Source organism: Myxocyprinus asiaticus, chromosome 21 (assembly GCF_019703515.2).
Source record: "Myxocyprinus asiaticus isolate MX2 ecotype Aquarium Trade chromosome 21, UBuf_Myxa_2, whole genome shotgun sequence".
In the NCBI taxonomy this organism is placed as follows: domain Eukaryota; kingdom Metazoa; phylum Chordata; class Actinopteri; order Cypriniformes; family Catostomidae; genus Myxocyprinus; species Myxocyprinus asiaticus.
Genome location: NC_059364.1, coordinates 33,118,728 through 33,140,790, shown reverse-complemented (window position 1 = coordinate 33,140,790; position 22,063 = coordinate 33,118,728). Strand labels below are relative to the sequence as shown.

Genomic DNA, 22,063 nt, shown 5'->3' with positions numbered 1-22,063 from the left:
TTCAGTTGGGCCGTGTGGTGCCACTAGTGGTGCATTGATGACACACTGCACCTTGGCTTTAATGTTATGATATTTTTGTTAGGTCTCTGGTGTAACATATAAAAGATGTTCCTGGAGCCTGTAGGCAGGGACTGTAGGATCATTGGCAGCACCCAGCATGAGTGTTTGTGAGTACAGCTGGTAGGAGGCAGAAGTGAAAGAAAGTGAGTGAATGAATCGTGAAATATCAGCATGAGTGCATCATGCCTCTGCATCAGCCTTCTCTCTGACCAGTGTGATATGATCTCTGATTCTCTTCAACACCTCCTAATGCTGTTATCACACCCACAAACAACAGCAATTCAAGCCTAGAACACCATCTGACACACTGAGCACCTCTGTGCACATTTTAATGCTTCATGACACAGTCCAAGTCCACAGCCAAAGGTGTTTTTCATTTATGATTTCATTTGGACCAAAGACATCTGACTACACACCATGTTTTAGTTTTTTTTAAATGTACCAATTGAAAGTATATGCTATCAGTAACAGAAGTAGAAGAGTTCTTCTTTTAATGATCAATGAATGATACCCAGATGGTATGCATCAGCATATCAAATTAGGCTAATCAATGGATCAATGGGATAGTTCACCCAGAAAGTATAATTATCACATCATTTACTCACCCTCATTCCATCTCGAACTCATATGACTTTCTTTCGTCTGCTTAACACAAACAAAGATATTTTGATGGCTATATGATTGCTTGTCCACACAATGTACGTAAGTCAATGGGGTCCAAAACTTTCAAGTTCCAAAAAGAATTGAGGTGAATAAGTACTTACATTTTGGTCTGTTTCTTGCCCAAAATGATCATATCGCTTCTGAAGACATGGATTAATCCACTTGAGTCATATGGATTAATTTTATGCTGCCTTTATGTCCTTTTTTGGAGCTTGAAAGTTTTGGACCCCATTGACTAACATTGTATGGAAAAAATCTTTGTGTTCCACAGAAGAAAAAAAGTCATATGGGTTTCAGCATGATGGTGAGTAAATGATGAGAAATTATACTTTTTGGGTGAACTGTTCCTTTAATTTGACATGAATAAAAGCGAGGCTGTGAAGGATAGATGTACAGTTCATTCAATGGGTTTGACTGTCAAAAGGTCATAGGTCGCAGCTAATTTTCACTAGCCGTGACTTTCTATTTTGGAAGGGAGAATTTTCAGTGTTTGCCAGCTGAACAATTGACACCAAGGTACATAACAGAACAACCCATTGAACAGACGATACTTCTATCCCTTACAGCCTTGTTTCTATTTGTCAAATTAAATATACCGTCTGTTGTCTCTCAAAATCAATATGAATCTGTTTGGTGTTTCTCCATAACACACGTAGTTTAAGATTACATGTTAGACCAAACATGGAGCAACAAGTAACCCTCAGATTAATATATCTCAGTAATGAAAATGGGAAATCGCAAAGCATTTTACCATACCACATTAGTTGCCATGGAAGAGTACGGTAGTGCTGGAAAATTTCTCCACAGTCCTCACAGCTTTACAGTTGAATGGTGATTTAAATTTCAATGTCAGCCCTCCGAGCAAGCGAATGGATTGAACCATTCAGCTTCTTTTGAGGAGTCCCAGGTGTTCTTACTCTGTTCTTTTCACTCAAACTAATCCTTCCCTAAGAGCCAGACAGGTTTTGGTGTGTTATATGAATCATCGAAGTTTAAAATAAAGTTATGACACAAACACAATGATGATGATGATGATGATGATGATCAGGCAACTGTCCTTTTTATTATATTTTTAAGAACAAGTTCATCAGTTGAAGTGTCCTTGTTGCACTTTGTCACCTCTTTTCCTATGTTATTTGAGTGTTGAGCAAACCACCAGTTAGTCTTCCTGTGTTCTCTCTCACTTCCCTCCTGACTAAGGAAATCTTGGGGAACAAAACTATCCGCTCTGTCCGAGATATGGAAAACTGCAGTTGAGATGGTCTTTTTTTTTTTCAGGATGTTTTTGTAGTAAGTGTTTCCAATGTATGCATAAATGCATAACATACAAGTATTGCACAATACACAAAGCTCCTTATATAAGTGATTGCGTATATATAGAGGCCGCTATTTGGACACTTTTGGACACTAAAGTCACAATAAAAAAATGAATAAATTTCATTGCATTAGATATAAACTTAGCAGACCAGATGGTATGTGCAAACAAATGATGATAGAAGTTAGTAAACTAACGTCACTTTTTTTTAGCCATTTTTACAGTGATTTTAATGAACTGGTCCCAAGATGATTTCTAGCGAATGAGCAAACTCATTTCCCAAAGTTCGCACAGGTGTCCTAGCAGAGTAACCACAAGTTTATTTCACATCGCCTCACCTCTTGTACAGCCTAATTTTTCCTGCTGATTGGGGGTTAATGTAATGCGTTTCGTCAGGGACAAGTCCTAGCATGGAGTCATGCTTTCCTGTAAGAGACAAACTTTCCACCATTTCTTTTTTTTTTTTTTATTGCTATATACAACTAACAAAAATGTAAAATTTAACCAAAAACAAATACAATTCACAAAATCAACATTTAACCAAATACAAGAAAAAAAGAAAACATTTAACCCAATGTGGACAAAGACATAGACAACTAGATAGCGTAATATGTAATCTATATCAAGTTTAAGTGTATTAACTTTTTCCATTTTAGTTCTGGACCCCCCTCCCCCCCACCCCAACCACCCACTCTCTCATCCCCACCATATAACTTTCCACCATTTGTACATCCATCTGCCACATGAAAACAGTTACAGTGATAAAGGGTCCGAGTGGTTTAGTGTTCTCCTTCAAGCACCTCACACAATCATTTGTTGCAAGTGTTTTTTGGTATGAGCCATTCCATTGGTCACCAGGTGAAATCTTGACACATTGCCATGGTGCAGTAGCCCTGTTTGCCAGCACTTCAAGAGGAGAGAGATTTATGCCTTGGCTGCTCGTGACTAATAAAGGCTGAGCAGCTTTTTAAAGCTCACCAAATGGACGTGTTTCAGAAATTTGCAACCAAGCGCACGTGGGGAAAGACAAAGAAGATTGGAGTTTTGGGAGGTGTTGGAAAAGCTGAGCAGAGTATTAAAATCTATGTTATTTTACATTTCTGAAAACAGAAGATCAAGAAAAAAATATAATACTCAGACACAGTTGTGACAGTAGATGATTTGTACTCAGGCAAACCAAATGATTTGTGAAGGGACAGGAGTTGATGTATGGAGGGCCAAATTATAAAAAATTAAAGATTTAAATAAATCAGTAAATACACTAGCTTTGCATACATTTCTTTTTAAACAATAGTTCTCTGCATTTATTTTCATTTAACTTGTTTTGGGATCTTGTTCATTTAAGTAAGAGCAAGCATTAGCGATATGTCAATCAAAGAACTCCTTGTCAGAAGTCCAAAGTAATCGATAATGGTCCACACAGCTAAGTTAATGTTAAATGTCATTTACAGCATTTATTTCAGCCAACATTTCACTTGCATTGTCTATATGGGTTAAAATTAAGTAATTGTGCGACGTGCCGATAACTGGAACCCTGAAAATGAAAAGACACAAAGCTTAGGGCTAAATAAAATTTTACCTTACAGATAATGCTAATATGAAAATGGATGCAAAGTACTAAAATTAAGTACAAGGGACATTTATTGATTTACAAAGTGATTTAATGATTAACTTAACAATTTTATGTTTTTTTTTTCATTATTTATATAATGTTTTATGTAAATATTTATTTCACTATTTAATTTTGAGTAATTTAGTCCTTCAAATGAATGAAACAGGCTAGGATTAATATTCATAGGAGATTCTTCAATTAGGGGAACTTTTCTATCCTTCTAAGATGTTTCTAAAGAAAAAGAAAATTCTAATTGTAAAGGATAGATAGGATAGCTTTAAACTTTTTATTGTGTCTTTTTAGTTCCTATTCATTCATATTTTTGGGGGGTAAAATTTGTAATTTATTATAATTTTGATATGTTGGGCTTGTCCCAAACATTTTAGAGAGCAATTGATTTTTTTCCAGAATGTTTAAAAATCATGGAAATGAGATGTGACAGGGGAGCACATCTGCCAGAACAGCAGAGTGAGAGTTTGAAGATAGAAATTATATCAGAAATATCATTAGTTTTAAAATTATACTTCATGATCTGAGAGTAACTTTTTAGGTGTTGTTAACAAACATTTTACCCAGAAACAATCAATTTATTTTTATTTTCATAAGTTCAGAGTAAATTGACTGTTTGCTAACTTTTTGGGTTAGCATGTCCAAAATTGACCCAACTTTTTCTCCAAAAAGTGAAGCATGTTATTACCATCACACACAATATAAAAACTCCACACCATTAAACATTTTACCAAAATCCACTTAAAGGTTGATCAAGGGCATGACCTGATCTTTATTCCAGTACCTGTGATAAATGTTTTAAGCTGACTTGTGTAATTTCTGCACAACTAGCACCACCAAACGGAATTGCAAAAATAAACAGCTTTCCTTATTCGCCCAAAATATAGCCCTGCCCCAGCTTGCGCCATTGGTTGAGTCAGTGGTGTTGAGTCGGGCTGGATGGGTCCCTCAAAGCAAACAGAGGAATTTTTATAGCACCACAGAGACACAGTGATTATAGTTTTCCTGAAAATTAAGCTACAAATGGCTTACGTATAGTTCTCTGCATATTATGCTGGGATTGGCGAAAGTATTTGAACACTGAAAAAGTTATATGCTTCAGCTTTAACACAGACAAAATATCATTAGAAGAAGATTTATATTTCGAGCTTTCAAGTTGTCAAAAGTGCACCTAATTGAAGAATCACCCTTATATTAGTCACACAAAGATTACTGGCTTTACATGTAATATGCACTGTCACCATTCCAGCATGTACTATAAAACTCGCTTTCAGCAGTCTTCAGAATATTAACCAGATTCAGGCTCTTTATCCATTTTCAAAGAGAATACCACAAGCACATTGTCCTGCAATGCAAGCGTGAAGAAAACTGTCTTGAGGCAGCTGACTCACTGCACGACTCAAACCGATTTCCATCAGCCACCTCACTTGTTATAACAACAAAGCACTGCAACAATACTCAGCCATCAGAGCACACAGCAGGCAGGTTTATTATGGATGGCTGCTTTAGACACATGCTCGCAGAGATGGTCAGTCTATTATGCACGTTACGCTTTGGAGGGAAGTTTTATCACGGGTAAGGATTAAGTTAAAATGTCTTAGTCTAGGCCCATTGAGGATTTTACAGCTTTACTTTCAACTAGGCATAATATTAGAAAAACTCTCCTCACATTTTTAATCAAGTACAACACGTAATCATAGCACATTCATTAAAGCTGAAATGTGTAATTTCTGCGCCACGAGTGTCGCCAAACGGAATTGCAAAAATAATCACTGTTTTCAAACAGATCAAAGAAAACTCCCTGTCTTCCATTGGTTATAAACAGACAGTCACACCCCAAATTCACTCCATTGGTTGCTATGTCGGGCTGGATGGGTTGCTTAAACAAACAGAGCAATATTTAAATAGTGCCACAGGCAAAAAAAATTTAACATTGAACAATTACACACATTAGCTTTAATGTACCAGTTTGCAAAAGCTAAAAGACACCTTTATAGTAATGAAGTAATCTAGACAGACCAGTTTAACATTTAACAGACATGAAGACAAAAAATAAACCTGTCTCACCACCTTCAGTTACAAACACAAAGTCATTTCATATTGACTCAGGACACAGGATCCTGTCTTTACATTGAAGCAATACTGTAAATTTCTGCAGTAATTAATTTTAGCAAGTTGTGTAAGGCACAATGACTTTACACGTTTCTTTTCATATTTTTACACTTGCTCTGTGGTATGAAGTACATTACATAAAGGTGTGATATTAAGATGACTTGTTTTCAGTCTACACACAAAAATAAACACATAGGCCCCATTTACACTTTGAATTAAAAATTTACATTTCATATCCGGATAGTGTCTGGGTATTTTTCCACTGTGATCGGATAGAGATCCGATCACACTCAACCACGTAAATAGAAAATGCTATTTTCATATTACATCAGAAGATATGGTGAATAATTAATCCATGAAGAACGTTGATGTATAATTCAAGTGCTTTCCATGCGTTCGTCACTTTGTAAGTGCTAAATATGCTTCTCATCTTAAAAACATGCGAGTGAAGCCTGGTTTCACGTGTGTGTAATGCGAGCCACATAGTGATTAGAAAACACGAGAGAGATGCAAGCGAGAGACATGATATTCCAAGTGTATTCCATTGGAATAATTGATGGGATATTGTTCATTGTTCAGGTGACAAGATTGCAAACTGGCAGTGTCTGTTGTGTTTTTCACATTGCAATGGCAGAATTTACAGAAAAAGGCAAAAAACCACAACACAGCACTTTAACTATAGCGTAACCTTGATGTGAACATTAACTGAAGCTCCTGACCCGTATCTGAATGATTTTATGCATTGCACTGCTGCCAAATGATTGGCTGATTAGATAATGGCATGAATAAGTAGCTGTACAGGTGTTCTTAATAAAGTGTTTGGTGAGTGTAAGTGTTGAACTGAGTTCGCTAACACGATAAAGCTAGCAGCAACACATTAAAACGGCACTTCTGTCAGCAGAAAAACAGTATTCCATTTAGGACAGTACTACACTTTGAAAATTCACACTAGTTGGCCGAGTGCATAGTGTATAGTGAGTCATTTGGGACACAGCTAATGTATTTCAAACGCAGCAATAGAGGTGAATGAGTAATCAAACACACTCACCTAATGTACTCTCTCTCTCTCATGTAGTGCTGCAAAAACCAAATAATTTCAGTGAATTGGTTCTTTTGGACAGTTTTTGTAAATAAACTGGTTAAAATAAACTATTCCATTATATTTAGCGTCAGAAACTCCAATTCATTTCAGACGAATAATGTAAATGAACTTGTTCACACAAATGATTTGCTGATTCACTTCTATTTTGAATTGAAATATTTTGTGTATTGCTGCTATTTATCGCTATATTTCTATTCATTTATAAAAAATAGGGTGTTTTCTAGTCTATTGGTGTATGTTAAGTATAAATTTATGTTGAATTTAATGTTGTCACTATTTGTTTAACTCTTAAGAAAATAAAAACCGGGGCCTGGGTAGCTCAGCGAGTATTGACGTTGACTACCACCCCTGGAGTCGCGAGTTTGAATCCAGGGTGTGCTGAGTGACTCCAGTCAGGTCTCCTAAGCAACCAAATTGGCCCGGTTGCTTGGGAGGGTAGAGTCACATGGGGTAACCTCCTCATGGTCGCTATAATGTGTGGTTCTCGCTCTTGGTGGGGTGCATGGTGAGTTGTGCATGGATGCCGCAGAAGCCTCCACACTCGCTATGTCTCCGCGGTAACGCGCTCAACAAGCCACGTGATAAGATGCGTGGATTGACGGTCTCAGACGCAACTGAGATTCGTCCTCCGCCACCCAGATTGAGGCGAGTCACTACGCCACCACGAGGACTTAGAGTACATTGGGAATTGGGCATGCCAAATATATAAATAAATAAATAAAAATACATGAAAAAATGAAAAACATGGTTTTACTATAATAATACTGTAGTATCCATATAGTAACCATGTTTTAATTTTGTAGTTACCATTACTGTGGTTAATTTTGATGTTACTATGGTTTTACTACAAAAAACGTGGTTAAACAATGGTTACTGTAGTAAAACCATGGTTAATTTCCATAAGGGACTGTCCCCTTAATTAAATATATAACTATCAGGTGATATTATTGAATTCTGCATTCAGAACTGTGAATTCTGCACCACAGAACGGTCTGTGACGCTTTCTGCCTGTCAGTCATTTTGTGCGTTCTCATAGTGTTGAAGTTGAAGCGGATCATTGAAGCTTAATGCCATATTTAGATTCATAATAGTTGTCATTTAAAGGCTACTGTTTGCTACTGTTGTGTTTGATAACCATGGGAAGACGCACTGCTGCTCTTCTGTTCGGTGTCGGTCTTAATCGTTTCTTTGGAGGGTGGGGTTTTGGAAAGGAGGGTGTGTCTAATTCAATGGCTGAGTCTTGTGGAAGCTCCAGAACAGCTAAAATCTTTTACCGCACCTCATAAGTTAGGTGTTTATAACAAATCCTTACCAGAATATTTGAGAAATATTAATAAAGTGCTGGCTTGCAGGCACTGTAAATGTGCGTAATATTAAAGTATATATGAACATGTAATTCATATATCAAAGAGGTTAGACATATTGAATAATTTTAGGTGGTGTTTTTGGCATGTGCAGTAATCACAGTATGTTGGTAAGTAAGAGTTGTATTCAGTTGTTGAGCAAGTGCTAAAAGTAGCTGTTGCTTTCCCTTGTCCTCATCTGGCCTCCTCTGCCATATATTTGTCTGTAGTCAATGTGCGCAGGCAGACTGCACTAAACACTACAGTGCGTGACAGCTGCAGTGCAGTGGCGGAGGGTCTGCGGCTGCGCTGTCACATCCACTCTAAACATGAGTCTCCATGGAGAGACACAGAGACAGAGAGACTTTGAATATCAAGGCTCTTTAATTACCAAAACTTAAAACAACATACATACCTAAAATTAAAAAATAAATAAATACACCAAGCATAATAAAAATGTTACAATACAATAATCCCTTATTTAAACATATATCTGAAGAGACCCATCAGAGTCAATTCCACAAATATACTGGTTTACTCCCCATATATTATTAAAAGTTTCCAGATCTTCAACCATTTGATAAAAAGCATATTCCACTTTTAATCTTAATTTTAGTAAACATTTAAAATCATCACAGCATCAGTTGACCCCACACCACTGAGTTTGCTTTTACGTGATAACCAGATTGCCATTTTGGCTTGCCCAACCAAAAAGTTATTAAAACATGAATTTCCTTCCTACTCTGACTATATTTGGGTCCATAAATAAAAAGCATGGAAGAGAACACTCCCTAGAATCTGACACCATACCTCTATTTGAGAAAATAAAGGTTATGATCTCACACAATGAACAAATAAATGAAAAACAGTTTCTGGTACTCCACAAAAAGGGCATGCTTCCCCTACCTGTGGATCAAGGTGTGCTCTGTGTCTGTTTGTTGCTATTATACCATGCACAATCCTCCACTGAATGTCTTCAGACCTTTTTTCAAGAGGAGGCTTGTACAAGGAACTCCAGCTACCCTTTAGGGGAAAACTCTGATCCAAAGTCCCTCCAGAGAATGAAGCTGCAAAACCTTAACACACAATATATACAGTTTTTTCCCCCGTATCAATAAAAAGTTCTATTTGAGGAGTTTTGAAGGTAAGCAAAGCCCCCTCTCATTCTGAAAATGCATCAACAGCAGGTGCAGTTATTAGCTCTGGGAAGGAAAAAACTTTGTCCTCATCGAGTCTCTCCAAAGCAAGTTTATAATCTGGAGGTAAAAATCTAAAAAACGTTTCAACAATTTCTGTATCAGGCGGACTGACCTCACACCCAGCTTAGCGGCCAGGCTCTCAACAGTCATCCATTCTTCTGTTGCATTAAATGTCCAATTTAACTCCTGCATCTCCCTGAGCATTCCTCACAGATTGCGACTGTAATATCTCCAAGTCCACAACAGGATTATACAACAAAGGTTCTTCTTTAAGCTATAGTCCTCGAGCACCATTGAAGTTCCTTGAGATACAAAAAATTCTCCATGCTTTCATCATCGAATGATAAAAAGGTGCCAAACCAGAGAAATGAAAACTTTGAGTATCCATAAGTAAAAGAAGATGTTCCAGCCCCATCCCAACCACTCTGCTCAAGAGTGCACAGACTACCTCAGACCAGCTTATATTCTTTCCATAAAGGAGTCTTTTTGCTGTCTGAAGTCTAAAATCATCAATCTGCTTTTAATGTCCACCGATCCTTGACCTCCTTCTTGCTTGGGTAAATACAAAACCGGGGCTTTTAACCAATGTTGACCGGATCAAAAAACATCCACCAAACGTTTTTGAATAACTTTCACCAATTCTTCAGGAGGTTCTAGAATGACCATTTTATGCCATAAAGATGAGGCTACAAGATTGTTACAGACCAAAACCCTTCCCCTGTAAGATACCTGGGGTAGCAGCCAGTGCCAGGGAGACAACCGAGCACACACCTTCTCCACCAGGCCCTCCCAATTCTGCCTTCTATACTCCTTTCCTAAATACACCCCTAAATACTTAGAACCAGTTCTTCCCCACTGCAGTCTACCTGGAAGCAGATGTCTTCTATGATCTAAGCCACACCACAGGGCGTCACTTTTATCCCAATTTACTTTGGCAGATGAAGCTTTATTATAACTCTCTTTCTGAACATCTCTATCATTTGTTATAATAACTGTGATGTCATCAGCATATGCTGAGACTTTTATAAAATCATTTGAAATTGGAGCATTTATCTGCAAGCCCATTAATTCTCTCCTTAATTTACAAAGGAGAGGTTCAATGGCTAAACTGTAAAGCTGTCCTTTAAGTGGACAACCCTGTCTTATGCCCCTCTGTACCTTAACAGGAACACTAAGACCACCTGCCATATTTATCATACACGTAGCATCATTGTAAAGTAGTTTGACCATTGAAACAAATTTATCTCCAAAACTAAAAGCCTTCAGAACTTTAAAAAGAAAATTATGGTCAACTCTGTCAAATGCTTTCTCCTGATCTAGTGATAAAATTCCCATGTTCATATTATTACACAAGGCAAAATCAATAAAATCATGCATTAAATGCAGATTATCAGTGATATGTCTATCTTTTATACAATATGATTGATATATGATTTTATGTAATACCTTGTTTAATCTGTTGGCAAGACACTTTGATATTAATTTATATTCTGAACATAATATTGCAACTGGTCTCCAGTTCTTCAACACTGTAAGATCGCCTTTCTTGGGCAACAATGATAATATTGCCCATTGGCAGCTCTTAGGTAGAAGTCCTACACAAAAACATTCTTGTAGTACTTCAAAGAGATCAGTTCCAATTATAGTCCAAAAGTCCATCTATACCAGGAGTACAACCTGAGAAAGTCCCATAACTGCAGCACTCACTTCCTCAAAGGTGAGTCCAGAGTCTAGAGTTTGCTTATGTTCAGATGTTAAACAGGGAAGATGCTGTAATAGTTCATTTTGAGTCTGAATATCTGTGTTCTCATCAGCATACAACTGAGAATAAAAATCCACTGCTAATCTACGCATTACTATAGGATCAGTTGTAACATGCCCATTGTTATTTTTCAAACTATACAAATAAAAAAAAAGGAGTTTGGACTGTCCATATCTTTCATTGATAAAAAAAGACTCTTAACAAGAGCACTTTTAACCTTCTCATTTAGAATAGAATTCAATTTTTGTTTCTTTTCAGACCTCTCTTGTAGATTAACAGAATGATTTTCCATCATGTTCTTTTCAATAACAAAGATTTCTTTCTCAAGCCACTCAAGAGTCCATTTCAAACATGGTTGAATGAAATGTATACTGTTGGCAAAATTCTCTAATATGTACTTTACCAATTTCCCACCACAGAATAATATTTTCATATCTATCCTTTTCACTTTTCCATTAATTAGTTCTTCCCCTCTTTGACCTCCCTTTTCCATTTTTCGCCCTTTTCAAATTGCAGTGATGTGTTTCTTTAATCTAAAATGTTTCTACTGTGAAAGCTCTTCTCTCCATGACTTACACGAAAAGAAGTCTTCAAAGTGCACTTGGGTGAAGTCAAAAACGTAAATACTTGTCGTCTAAACGAAAGTACATGTTTGAGTGCCGTATTTTTGCATCCTAGTGGGATCATTCTAACGGGAATTTTTCCATATGGTACCAATTCTTTAATAATAGCTTCATTTGAAACAAAAGGCGGAACATTGGAAATCGTAATTTTTGAGTGGTATATGGGTGAATCATAAAATTCACCCATATACCACTCTCAGTTAGAAGATTAATTAGCTGCTCAGTTTTCAAAAACACAACAACTGCCTTATTCATACGTGAAGCCGAGACAATATTGTCAAATCCAACTTTTTCTCCTACCACTACGAGCAATTCCTCCACGCTTACACCGGGCTCTGGCACACACCTGCATCCATTACGAAGGGACAGGTATGGCGTTGCTTGTGCAGGATCAGACGCCATACCGGCTCGCAAAAAAAACCCGCGCCAAGCACGGCTAAAAATACACAACACTACCTTTCTCAATATTAGTATTAACCAAAGAGGGGAAAAAAGAAAATATAGAAAAACACCACAGTTTTCCACACTCGCTTTCGCCAACACGCTCCACTCTCACACACCCGCACTCCCAGCATGCACCTCTCAGAGAGAGAGAGAGAGAGAGAGAGAGAGAGAGAGCACTGTTTACCTTTGTAAACAGGGTTCCCACGGTAATGGAAAACATGGAAATATTAGTGAAATTTAAAATTGTGATTTTATCCATTATTCACAAATGTCTGGAAAATGAATGGAAATTCGTTGGTCAGAAGGTGTGGAAATGCTGTGTAGATGGGTGATTCTCACCAAACCTGTCAAAAAATGTCCTGGTCATATTTAACCCCAAATCAATACAAAAAATATGAAATTATATTTTGCATAAAACAATAGAGCCTACATTTTGGACCATTACGATTTTCTGCGTTATTTTCAGGACATTTTAAGTAGAGGTTGACCAATAATGTATTTTGCCGATACTGATAACTAAGGTGGTGGTAACGGATTAATTGGCCAGTAGTTTTTTTTTTAATTGATTTATAGAATAATCAAACATTTCAATGATTCCTTGCTATGACAGACACGGAAATTGAGGCTGCAAGAGTTCAAAATGAATAAAATCTCTAAAGCAGGTTATTGTGCTACCAAAATTCTAATAATAACCAGAAAAATTACGATTTGGTGCATAACGTGGGACTTTTAACTATAAATAAAGCCAGAAATACACCGGGGACTTTTATTCTAAAAATGACAGAGGCTTGGCTCTGTTACAATGCTCAATGTGTTAGTATTTGACAAATTAAGCTTTTTATAACATATGTATTCATCATATATACAGTATATATATATATATATATATATATATATATATATATAATTTCACCAGATAAGGTTTATTGATAAAGAATAAAACAATTATAAATTTTAAAAAACTATCTGAAACTGTTGGTATAGTTTTTTGCCCATAACCTATAGTTCCAAAAAGCAACTATCAGCACCGATTTATCGGTAAAACCGATATATCAGCCTACCTCTGATTTTAAGCACATTTTACCCTAATTCTCATTACTATAACACGTCAGGACATTTCATTTTTACTATTGCCATTGTTTGGAACAATTCTCATTACTCTAACAGGCATTTTTTATTGTATTACAGTAAAAAGATAGTGTTGCACACTGATTTTTTAAATTAAAATCAGTGAAAATGATAGGAAGCACCAAGGGAGTACTACAATGATGTATAAATACTTTACAATTGAAATTATAAGTCCTTTTTTCACGTTGCAATAATGAGAACAGGTTCTGTGAGAATCACTTAAATGGAGTTATAGTCTCTGTGCATGAATTTTTGTTTATATTTAATTTTTTTTTATTTAATTTGTTTATATAAAATCTAAATGCCTTTTATATTCAAAACCAAAAAGTGCACCTGAGTAGAGTGCACTTACATATTCATATTACATATGTACTTACATATTACATATGTGTAGTTTATCTCAATATTCTAAGTGTGCTTGCAAAGATTATTTTCTTGTTTGAACTCTGCTGCGCAAACTGGCTTTGGACTCCAGTCCGGTGCCATGAGTGTCCACACCACAGCTTAACTCTTTCCCTCGTGCGTACTTATAGAGTAAGAAACCACATAGGGGATCCTTTGTTTAGGAGGGTCTAGGCATGGTTGAAACATTTACAAGCCGCTAGAGCCCCACGCGATTGGCTGACAGGGTGCTGTCTGCGTCTGCGAGAGGCATGCGTTGGGTGTCTGCGGCAACAGTGATCCAAAGCCTCTCTCCTCCGCACTGATCATGCAAACCTGGGCTGCTCGCTCTGCATCTGCCACTAAAGCCACTTATTCTACTGAAGCTGAGGGAGGCAAGATGGCCACCTTTTAGGATTATGTTGCCCAAAATTGAGGGTCTGCCTCTGAGGAATGAGAAGGTACAACCCCAGACTGGGCTTTTAATGGCTATTGTCTCAGCCAGGCGCTATAATTAGAGTGTTATGACTGTGTGTGTGCTGATAGCTTTGCATAGTGTGTGTTTGTATTCTTTTAGTTATTGCATCAGTAATTTATCTTGGCTAATGTTTTGGTTCTTCTCTCAGGTAGGGTGTAAGGATATTTCCAAACCACAGGTAAAAAAAGGTAAAAGACCTCTCCGTTTTTGTTTTGTTTTTTGTACCAAAGTTTTAAGTGCATAGTAGTGAAGCATATGTATTTTGATTGCTTTTTTTTTTTTTTTTTTTACAGTTACATTTTATGCTGTGCAGTTTTTTTGATGCAGGAATTGCGCTTCTTAAATCAGTGTGTAAGTGAATTTAGGCTGGCTGAGGGGCAGTGGTGTGTATTCACCTGTGCTGCACTGAGTTTTTTGTTCTCTGTGAAGTTTAGAAACAGGAAAGCAGCAGAGTATGAATGAAAAAAACTCATAACTTCAGAGAAACACACACACACATCAGGAAGGAAGCATGCTTTTTTAGAATTCGGGTAACAGCAAAGGCTCGACGCTGTGAAACTGTGCACGCAAAGCAGTCTTAGCAAACTACTGCCTTTGATGTGTTTAGAGGGGGCTGAGGGAGCCTCACCAGACTCTCTTGGCAGTAACCGGGCAACTCGACATAAAGATGCATATACGAGAGAAGTGGGGTTAAATGAATATTCCAGGTTCAGTAGAAGATCCATCAACAGCATTTGTGACAATGTTAATTACCAAAAAAATAAAAGAACAAATCATGGTTCCAGTGAGGCACTTACAATGGAAGTGAATGGGGCCAATCAGTAAACATTAAAATACATAAAGTTTCAAAAGTATATCCACAAGATATAAATATTATTCATGTAAACATAATTTTTGTGTGATAAAATCAGGGATTTACTGGCGTTACAGCAGTTAACAGATTACAGTGCTTACAGGCGTTATATCGTCATGAAAACAAAGTTGTAAAATTGTCTATAACTTCACACAGAAAATGTTAGTATCAGATTAAATCACACTAAAATCATGTTAACACATGTATTGTGTCTATACTTTTGAAACTGCGTGTGTTTTAATGTTTAAGAACTGGCCCCATTCACTTCCATTAAAAATGCTTGACAGTAACCACCTTTTTTTCTTTTTGTTTTTTTAAAGACCAAATAAATGTTTGTGGTAATCAGCATTATGCCACAAATTTGGTCGATTGAGCTTAATTTGTTTTAAACCCAGAATATTCCCTTAACTTTTTAGTACCTGGGTAGTTGGCACATAATATGAATGTCTTGATCAAAATCAAGATTTGATCAGCATTGAGATTTTAGGTTAAAATGTACAGTATATGAATGTACAGTATATGGTCACCATTATTTTAAGTTCCATTTTTTGTAACTGGTCACCATTTTTTAAGCTCTCAGTTAATATGAGGTCATCAAATAATTAGAAAAATGTTGTTAAAAAGAGTCAAAGATGGACTATAGCATGTGATAATTCTTGCTGTCATAGAACGAAGCGGTATTTTGTCATATTGAATGAGAGCAGGGTTTGTAAGCTGTTCGGTGAGATACACAGGGTGTCAGATCTGTCGTCCTCTCCCTCTGTTTGGGGTGGATATTCCCCTTCTGCTCTAACTTTCCCTAGTAACGCTTCCTAAGGGAGTCTTCTTAGGATTCTGGCAGTACGCACGCTGTTGCTAGGGGGTGTGTGTCTGGAGGAGCAGTTACTACAATGAAAAGGAGGCAAAGTCAAGTGTGACTTTTTTTTTTTAGTTTTCAAGGCTTCAGACACAAGTCAAGAACAAAGAGGCAGAGGCACTGCTGGGAGAGACTAACGTTTGACGTGCTAAGAATGCGCAAGTCGTCCTTCTTAACGTCTTGTGATGTTTTCAATAAAAAACACATTTTGAGCTTTCCGCCTTTTTGAACATACTACGAAGATGATTGTAACGCACAGTTGTCTTTGATCCATGTGAATTCACATAAAGTATGCAGCAGATTTGTTTACTTTCTGAATATACTTTCTTCCTTTGTTTAGGAACATAAAAGCTTTTGTTACCATGAAACTGTAATTTGAGGAGCTGGATATAGTATGTACAGGATAATCAACAGATGTTTGAAAGATGTTTCTTTTCTGTTCATTCTTTTTGAACACAGCTCTAAAAATGTTTTGTCAGATAACCGAATAAATGATCTTTGCATCAGAATCAACCTGACTACACTAGATTAGACCAATTGTAAGATCATTTTAGGGTAGATATATCTCCATAAATCCATAATTCACCCAGAAGTGAAAATTTTGTCAGCAGTCACTAACCCTTGTGTTGTTCCAAACCTGTATGACTTTCTTCTGTGGAACACAGAAAGAGTGGTTAGGCAAAATGTTAGCCTTAGTCACAATTAAAGGACTGGTTCACCAAAAAATAAAAATTCTCATTCTTCAGATGTGTATGACTTTCTTTTTTCTGCAGAACACAAACAAAGATTTTTAGAAGACTATCTCAGCTCTGTAGGTCCATACAATGCAAGTGAATGGTGGACAGAACTTTGAAGCTCCAAAAAGCACATAAAGGCAGTATAAATGTAATCCATAAGACACCAGTGGTTAAATACATGTCTTCTGAAGCGATGTAATCACTTTGCATAAGAAACAGATAAATATTTCAATCCTTTTTTACTATAAATCCTCACTTTCAGAATGTGAAAGTGAAAGTGGAGATTTATAGTAAAAAGGGACTTAAATATTGATCTGTTTCTCACCCAAACCTATCATATCACTTCTGAAGACATCGATTTAACCACTTGAGTCTTATGGATTCCTTTTATGCTGCCTTTATGTGCTTTTTGGAACTTGAAAGTTCTGGTCACCATTCACTTGCATTGTATGGACCTACAGAGCTGAAATATTCTTCTAAATATCTTTGTTTGTGTTCTGCAGAAGAAAGAAAGTCATTCACATCTAGGATGGCATGAGGGTGAGTAAATTATGAGAGAATTTTCATTTTTGGGTGAACTATCCCTTTAATTATGTATTTACATTTGAGCTTTAATTAGTATAATTAATTAGCAGCACTCTTTTTGACATTCTGCTACTGTGTCCATTTATAAAGTCTATATCTTTGTGTTATAAGCTGTTTACTCCTTTAATCAACTAGCCATTAAACATCCATCTACAATGTCTGGTTAATTGCAAGCATTCACTAGATAAATGACGTAATGTAAAATCAAAAGGAGCTTCAGCGCTGTCTTTCTTGGAGAGCACCAGCATTTGATTAACAATAAGAGTGTTGCAGTTTCACCCAGAATTTGCACGAACAAACTACCTCTTGAGTTCTAGCCTTCATGTTTTTGGCATGGTTTTAGCATTGTGTTTTCATAGTGTTGCTCATGTTCTATTAAACCTATTTCATACTTACAAGATCAGAATTCATGACTAAAAAGAACCTGTCATGAAGCATTGCTGATAGCAGCAAAGGTTTGGCTTCTGCACTGCAGGAATCAAAATAAATCAAACATCTACACCAGCTGCCCATTTATTCCCCATCCGGAGTACTTTGTCATCGAAAGGAGTTGTACTCAGCATCTGATGCTGACTGCTTTTCTTCTTTTACATTTGGATGGGAACATCAGAGGGTCCGATTACCATTTTCTTCTTTTTACTCTTTGTAATAACAGTTGCAGTGGCTGCCAAGTTATTGCCTCACTCTTGTTTCGGCCCCTCTGTTGCATCAACCCTCTCTTGGCATAAGTGTTAATGATAAATGAAGGAGTTTTCCTAAATACTACATTGTTGATGCTGCTGCATGTATTTATACTGCAGTGAGTTTATATTTATATTTATACTTACCATTCTAAACAGCACTGTGGCAGCAGTGGAATTTTCAGGTTCCTGGGCTCTACCATCTCACAGGACCTGAAGTGGGAGACCCACATTGACTCCATTGTGAAAAAGACCCAGCAGAGGTTGTACTTCCTTCGCCAGTTGAGGAAGTTCAACCTGCCACAGGCGCTGCTGATACAGTTCTACTCAGCAGTCATTGAGTCTGTCCTCTACGCTTCAATAACTGTCTGGTTTGGTTCAGCTACGAAATCAGACATCAGAAGACTACAAAGGACAGTTCGAATTGCTGAGCAGATTATTGGTTGCCCCCTGCCCCCCCTTCAAGAACTATACACTTCCAGAGTGAGGAAAAAGGCTGGAAAAATCACTCTGGACCCCACTCACCCAGCCCACTACCTTTTTGAACCGTTGCCTTCTGTCCGGCGCTACAGAGCACTGAGCACCAGAACCGTTTGCACAGGAACAGTTTTTTCCCTCAGGCCATTCACCTTATGAACAGTTAAAACTGCCCCATTGAGCAATAATTATGTGCAATACACAGCTTAGTCTATTTATAGTTATCCAATATACCATACCTCTTCTGCCATTCATTCTCTCGCATCTGTATATAACAGATTTGTATTTGTACATATATATATATCCAAGTCAGGAGGGCAGTCTTCAAGGAGAGTGCCTTAAGCTCAGCTGACTGCAAAGGCTCAAAGGGGGCTCTCTGTAGACCCTGAAGAACTACAGAGAGGTCCCATGAGGGAATGAGGTGCGGTCTGGAGGGGTTCAGCCTCCTGGCGCCTCTCAGGAACCTGATGATCAGGTCGTGCTGCCCTAAGGACTTACCGTCCACTGTGTTGTGGTGTGCTGCTATAGCAGCAACGTACACCTTCAAGGTGGAAGGGGACAGCCGTCCTTCCAACCTCTCCTGTTGGAAGGAAAGCACCGATCCAACTGCGCATCTCTGGGGGTCTTCCTGTTGGGAAGAACACCACTTAATGAACAGACGGCACTTAAAGGCATACAGGCGCCTCATAGAGGGGGCCCTAGCTTGAGTGATCGTGTCTACCACGGTGTACCAGAGCAGGCAGTGGGAAGATTCTTGGGAGGCGAACAGGTCTATCTGTGCCTGTCTGAATCAACTCCAAATCAGCTGGACCACCTGAGGGTAGAGTCTCCACTCTCCCCTGAGGGTAACCTGCCGTGACAGCGCGTCCGCTGCAGTGTTGAGGTCGCCTGGGATGTGAGTGGCTCACTGCGACTTGAAGTGCTGCTGACTCCAGATGAGGAGACGGCGGGTGAGTTGTGACATACAACGAGCGCACAGACCACCTTGGTGGTTGACATATGCTACCGTTGCCGTGTTGTCTGTCCGAACTAACACGTGCTTGCCCTGGATTAATGGCCGGAACCTCCGCAGGGCGAGCAGAATTGCCAACAACTCGAGGTAGTTGATGTGCCAACGCAGCCGCGGGCCCTTCCATAAGCCGGCGGCTGCGTGCCCATTGCAAACAGTGCCCCAGCCCATTTTGGAGGCGCCTGTCATGACCACAACATGCCTGGAGACCTACTCTAGGGGAACACTTGCCCGTAGAAATGAGAGGTCGGTCCAAGGGCTGAAGAGACGGCGACAGACTGGCGTGATGGCCACGCAATGTGTCCCATGGCGCCATGCCCATCTCGGGACTCGAGTCTGAAGCCAGTGCTGAAGCAGTCACATATGCATCAACCCGAGCGGGGTGGCCACCGTTGAAGATGCCATATGCCCCAGGAGCCTTTAAAAGAAAGAGTTTAAGTGGAACTGCTGTTTTCTGTTTGAACACCTTCAGACAGGTCAGCACCGACTGTGTGCGCTCGTTCATGAGGCGCACTGTCAATGAGACTGAGTGCAACTCCAAACCGAGAAAAGAGATGCTCTGAACCGGGAGGAGCTTGCTCTTTTCCCAGTTGACCCGAAGCCCTAATCGGCTGAGGCGTGAGAGCACCAAGTCCCTGTGTGCACACAACCTGTCCCGAGAGTGAGCTAGGATTAGCCAATAGTCGAGATAGTTGAGAATACAAATGCCCACTTCCCTTAACGGGGCAAGAGCTGCCTCTGCAACCTTCGCGAAGACACGAGGGGACAAGGACAGGTCGAAAGGGAGGACCTTGTACTGATACGCCTGACCCTCGAATGCAAACCGCAGGAAGGGTGTGTGTTGAGGTAGAATCGAGACGTGAAAGTACGCGTCCTTCAGGTCTACCGCCGCGAACCAATCTTGATGCTGGATGCTCGCCAGAATTCATTTTTGCGTCAGCATCTTGAACGGGAGTCTGTGTAAAGCCCGGTTCAGTACTCGCAGGTCCAAGATTGGCCGCAACCCACCGCCTTTTTTCGGTACTATGAAATAGGGGCTGTAAAACCCCTTCTTCATCTCGGCTGGAGGGACAAGTTCTATCGCACCCTTCCGTAGGAGGGTGGCGATCTCCACGCGCAAGGTAGCAGCGTTTTCGTCCTTCACCAAGGTGAAGTGAATACCGCTGAACCTGGGCGGAAGCCTGGCGAACTGAATCGCGTAGCCGAGTCGGACGGTCCAGACCAGCCATCGCGACGGATTGGAAAGCGCAAGCCACGCATCCATGTTCCGCGCGAGGGGGACCAAAGGGACAACGTCGTCGGACGTACCGGCAGGTGGGGCCTCGCGGCGGGGTGGAGCTCGAGGTGCCACACCCTGTCGTGGCCGTGCTGAGTCTAGGGACATCGAAGCACTTACCTGGCTCCTTGTGACCACCTCCGGAACAGCCTGGGATGGGGGAGGAAAAGGCCTGTCCTCGCAACCCATGGAGACTGTCACATCGGGGGTAGATGTGTGCCACAGCTGGGCATGCAGGGGCGGGGAGACTGCTGCTGGAGTGCCAATCCTGCAAGGGAAAAAAGGTGGACGGTGGTCATGATGACGACCGTGCACACCGGGTATGTGACCCAGGGAAGGAGGAAACCGCTCTTTTGCTGAACTGTTGGGTACCGCAGCCACTTGGGCATGCGGCAAAATCAAATGAAAAGGCAACAAAAGATTCTCCACCCAGCCCTCCACCGGGGGATGGAGGGGTCTTCTTACCAGCTCCAAGGCAGTGGGTTTCGTCGACCCTGGGTCGCCCGTCTCAGGGGCGCTTTGAAGCCTTTCGTGGGTTCTTGGTGGCTGGTCGTGAGATGGGTGGCGTCTGCTTCCTGCGGTGGGCTCCACGCTGGGGCGACGAGGTGCGGGATCTTGAGACGTGCTGGGGCAGGATATGCCAGATAGCCTCTGTCTGCTGCTTCACCGTCGAGAACTACTGGGTAAAGTCATCGACGGTGTCGCCGAATAGGCCAGCCTGGGCGATTGGGCAGCAAGGAACCATGTCTTGTTGGCCTCACCCATCTCAACCAGGTTGAGCCAAAGGTGGCGCTCCTGGACCACTAATGTGGACATCGTCCGCCCGAGAGACCGCGCCGTGACCTTCGTCGCTCGGAGAGCAAGGTCGGTCGCCGAGCGCAGTTCCTGCATCAGATCTGGGGCGGAACTACCCTTGTCCAGTTCTTTTAGCGCCTTGGCTTGGTGGACCTGCAGGAGAGCCATGGCGTGCAGGGCAGAGGCGGCTTGTCCAGCAGCGCTGTAGGCTTTGGCCGTCAGGGACGACGTGAACCTACTGGGCTTGGACGGGAGCTTTGGGCATCCGCGCCAGGTGGTGGCGCTCTGCGGTCATAGGTGCACCGCAAGCGCCTTATCCACCAGGGGAATCGCCGTATAGCCCCTGGCCGCCCCGCCATCGAAGGTAGTGAGGGCGGAGGAACTGAGAAATCGGGACCGGGCAGTAAAAGGTGCCTCCCACGATTTTGTCAGCTCCTCATGCACTTCCGGGAAGAAAGGCACTGGAGCGGGGGCGGCTGCTTTGAGCGGCGCCGCAAGCCCAGGAACTAATCATCGAGCCATGAGGGTTCAGGGGAAAGCGGAGGGTTCCACTCTAGCCCGACG

At 40.2% G+C, this 22,063-nt stretch overlaps 1 protein-coding gene across 4 annotated transcripts in view; it reads left to right on the top strand.

Annotated features, from left to right (window-relative positions):
• LOC127412013 (methylcytosine dioxygenase tet3-B-like) overlaps positions 1–22,063 on the top strand; it is a 60,985-nt gene that overhangs the window by 21,019 nt on the left and 17,903 nt on the right. The window contains exons 1-2 of one of the 4 annotated variants that reach the window (XM_051648019.1): positions 13,948–14,214; positions 14,380–14,409. The exons of 1 other annotated variant lie outside the window; for it this stretch is intronic. In XM_051648019.1, coding sequence (XP_051503979.1) covers positions 14,173–14,214; positions 14,380–14,409 — 72 coding nt within the window. In that variant the 5' untranslated portion in view covers positions 13,948–14,172. Of the gene's footprint in view, positions 1–13,947; positions 14,215–14,379; positions 14,420–22,063 lie in introns of those variants that run through there. 2 more of the 4 variants (XM_051648023.1, XM_051648020.1) reach the window with 2 other exon arrangements.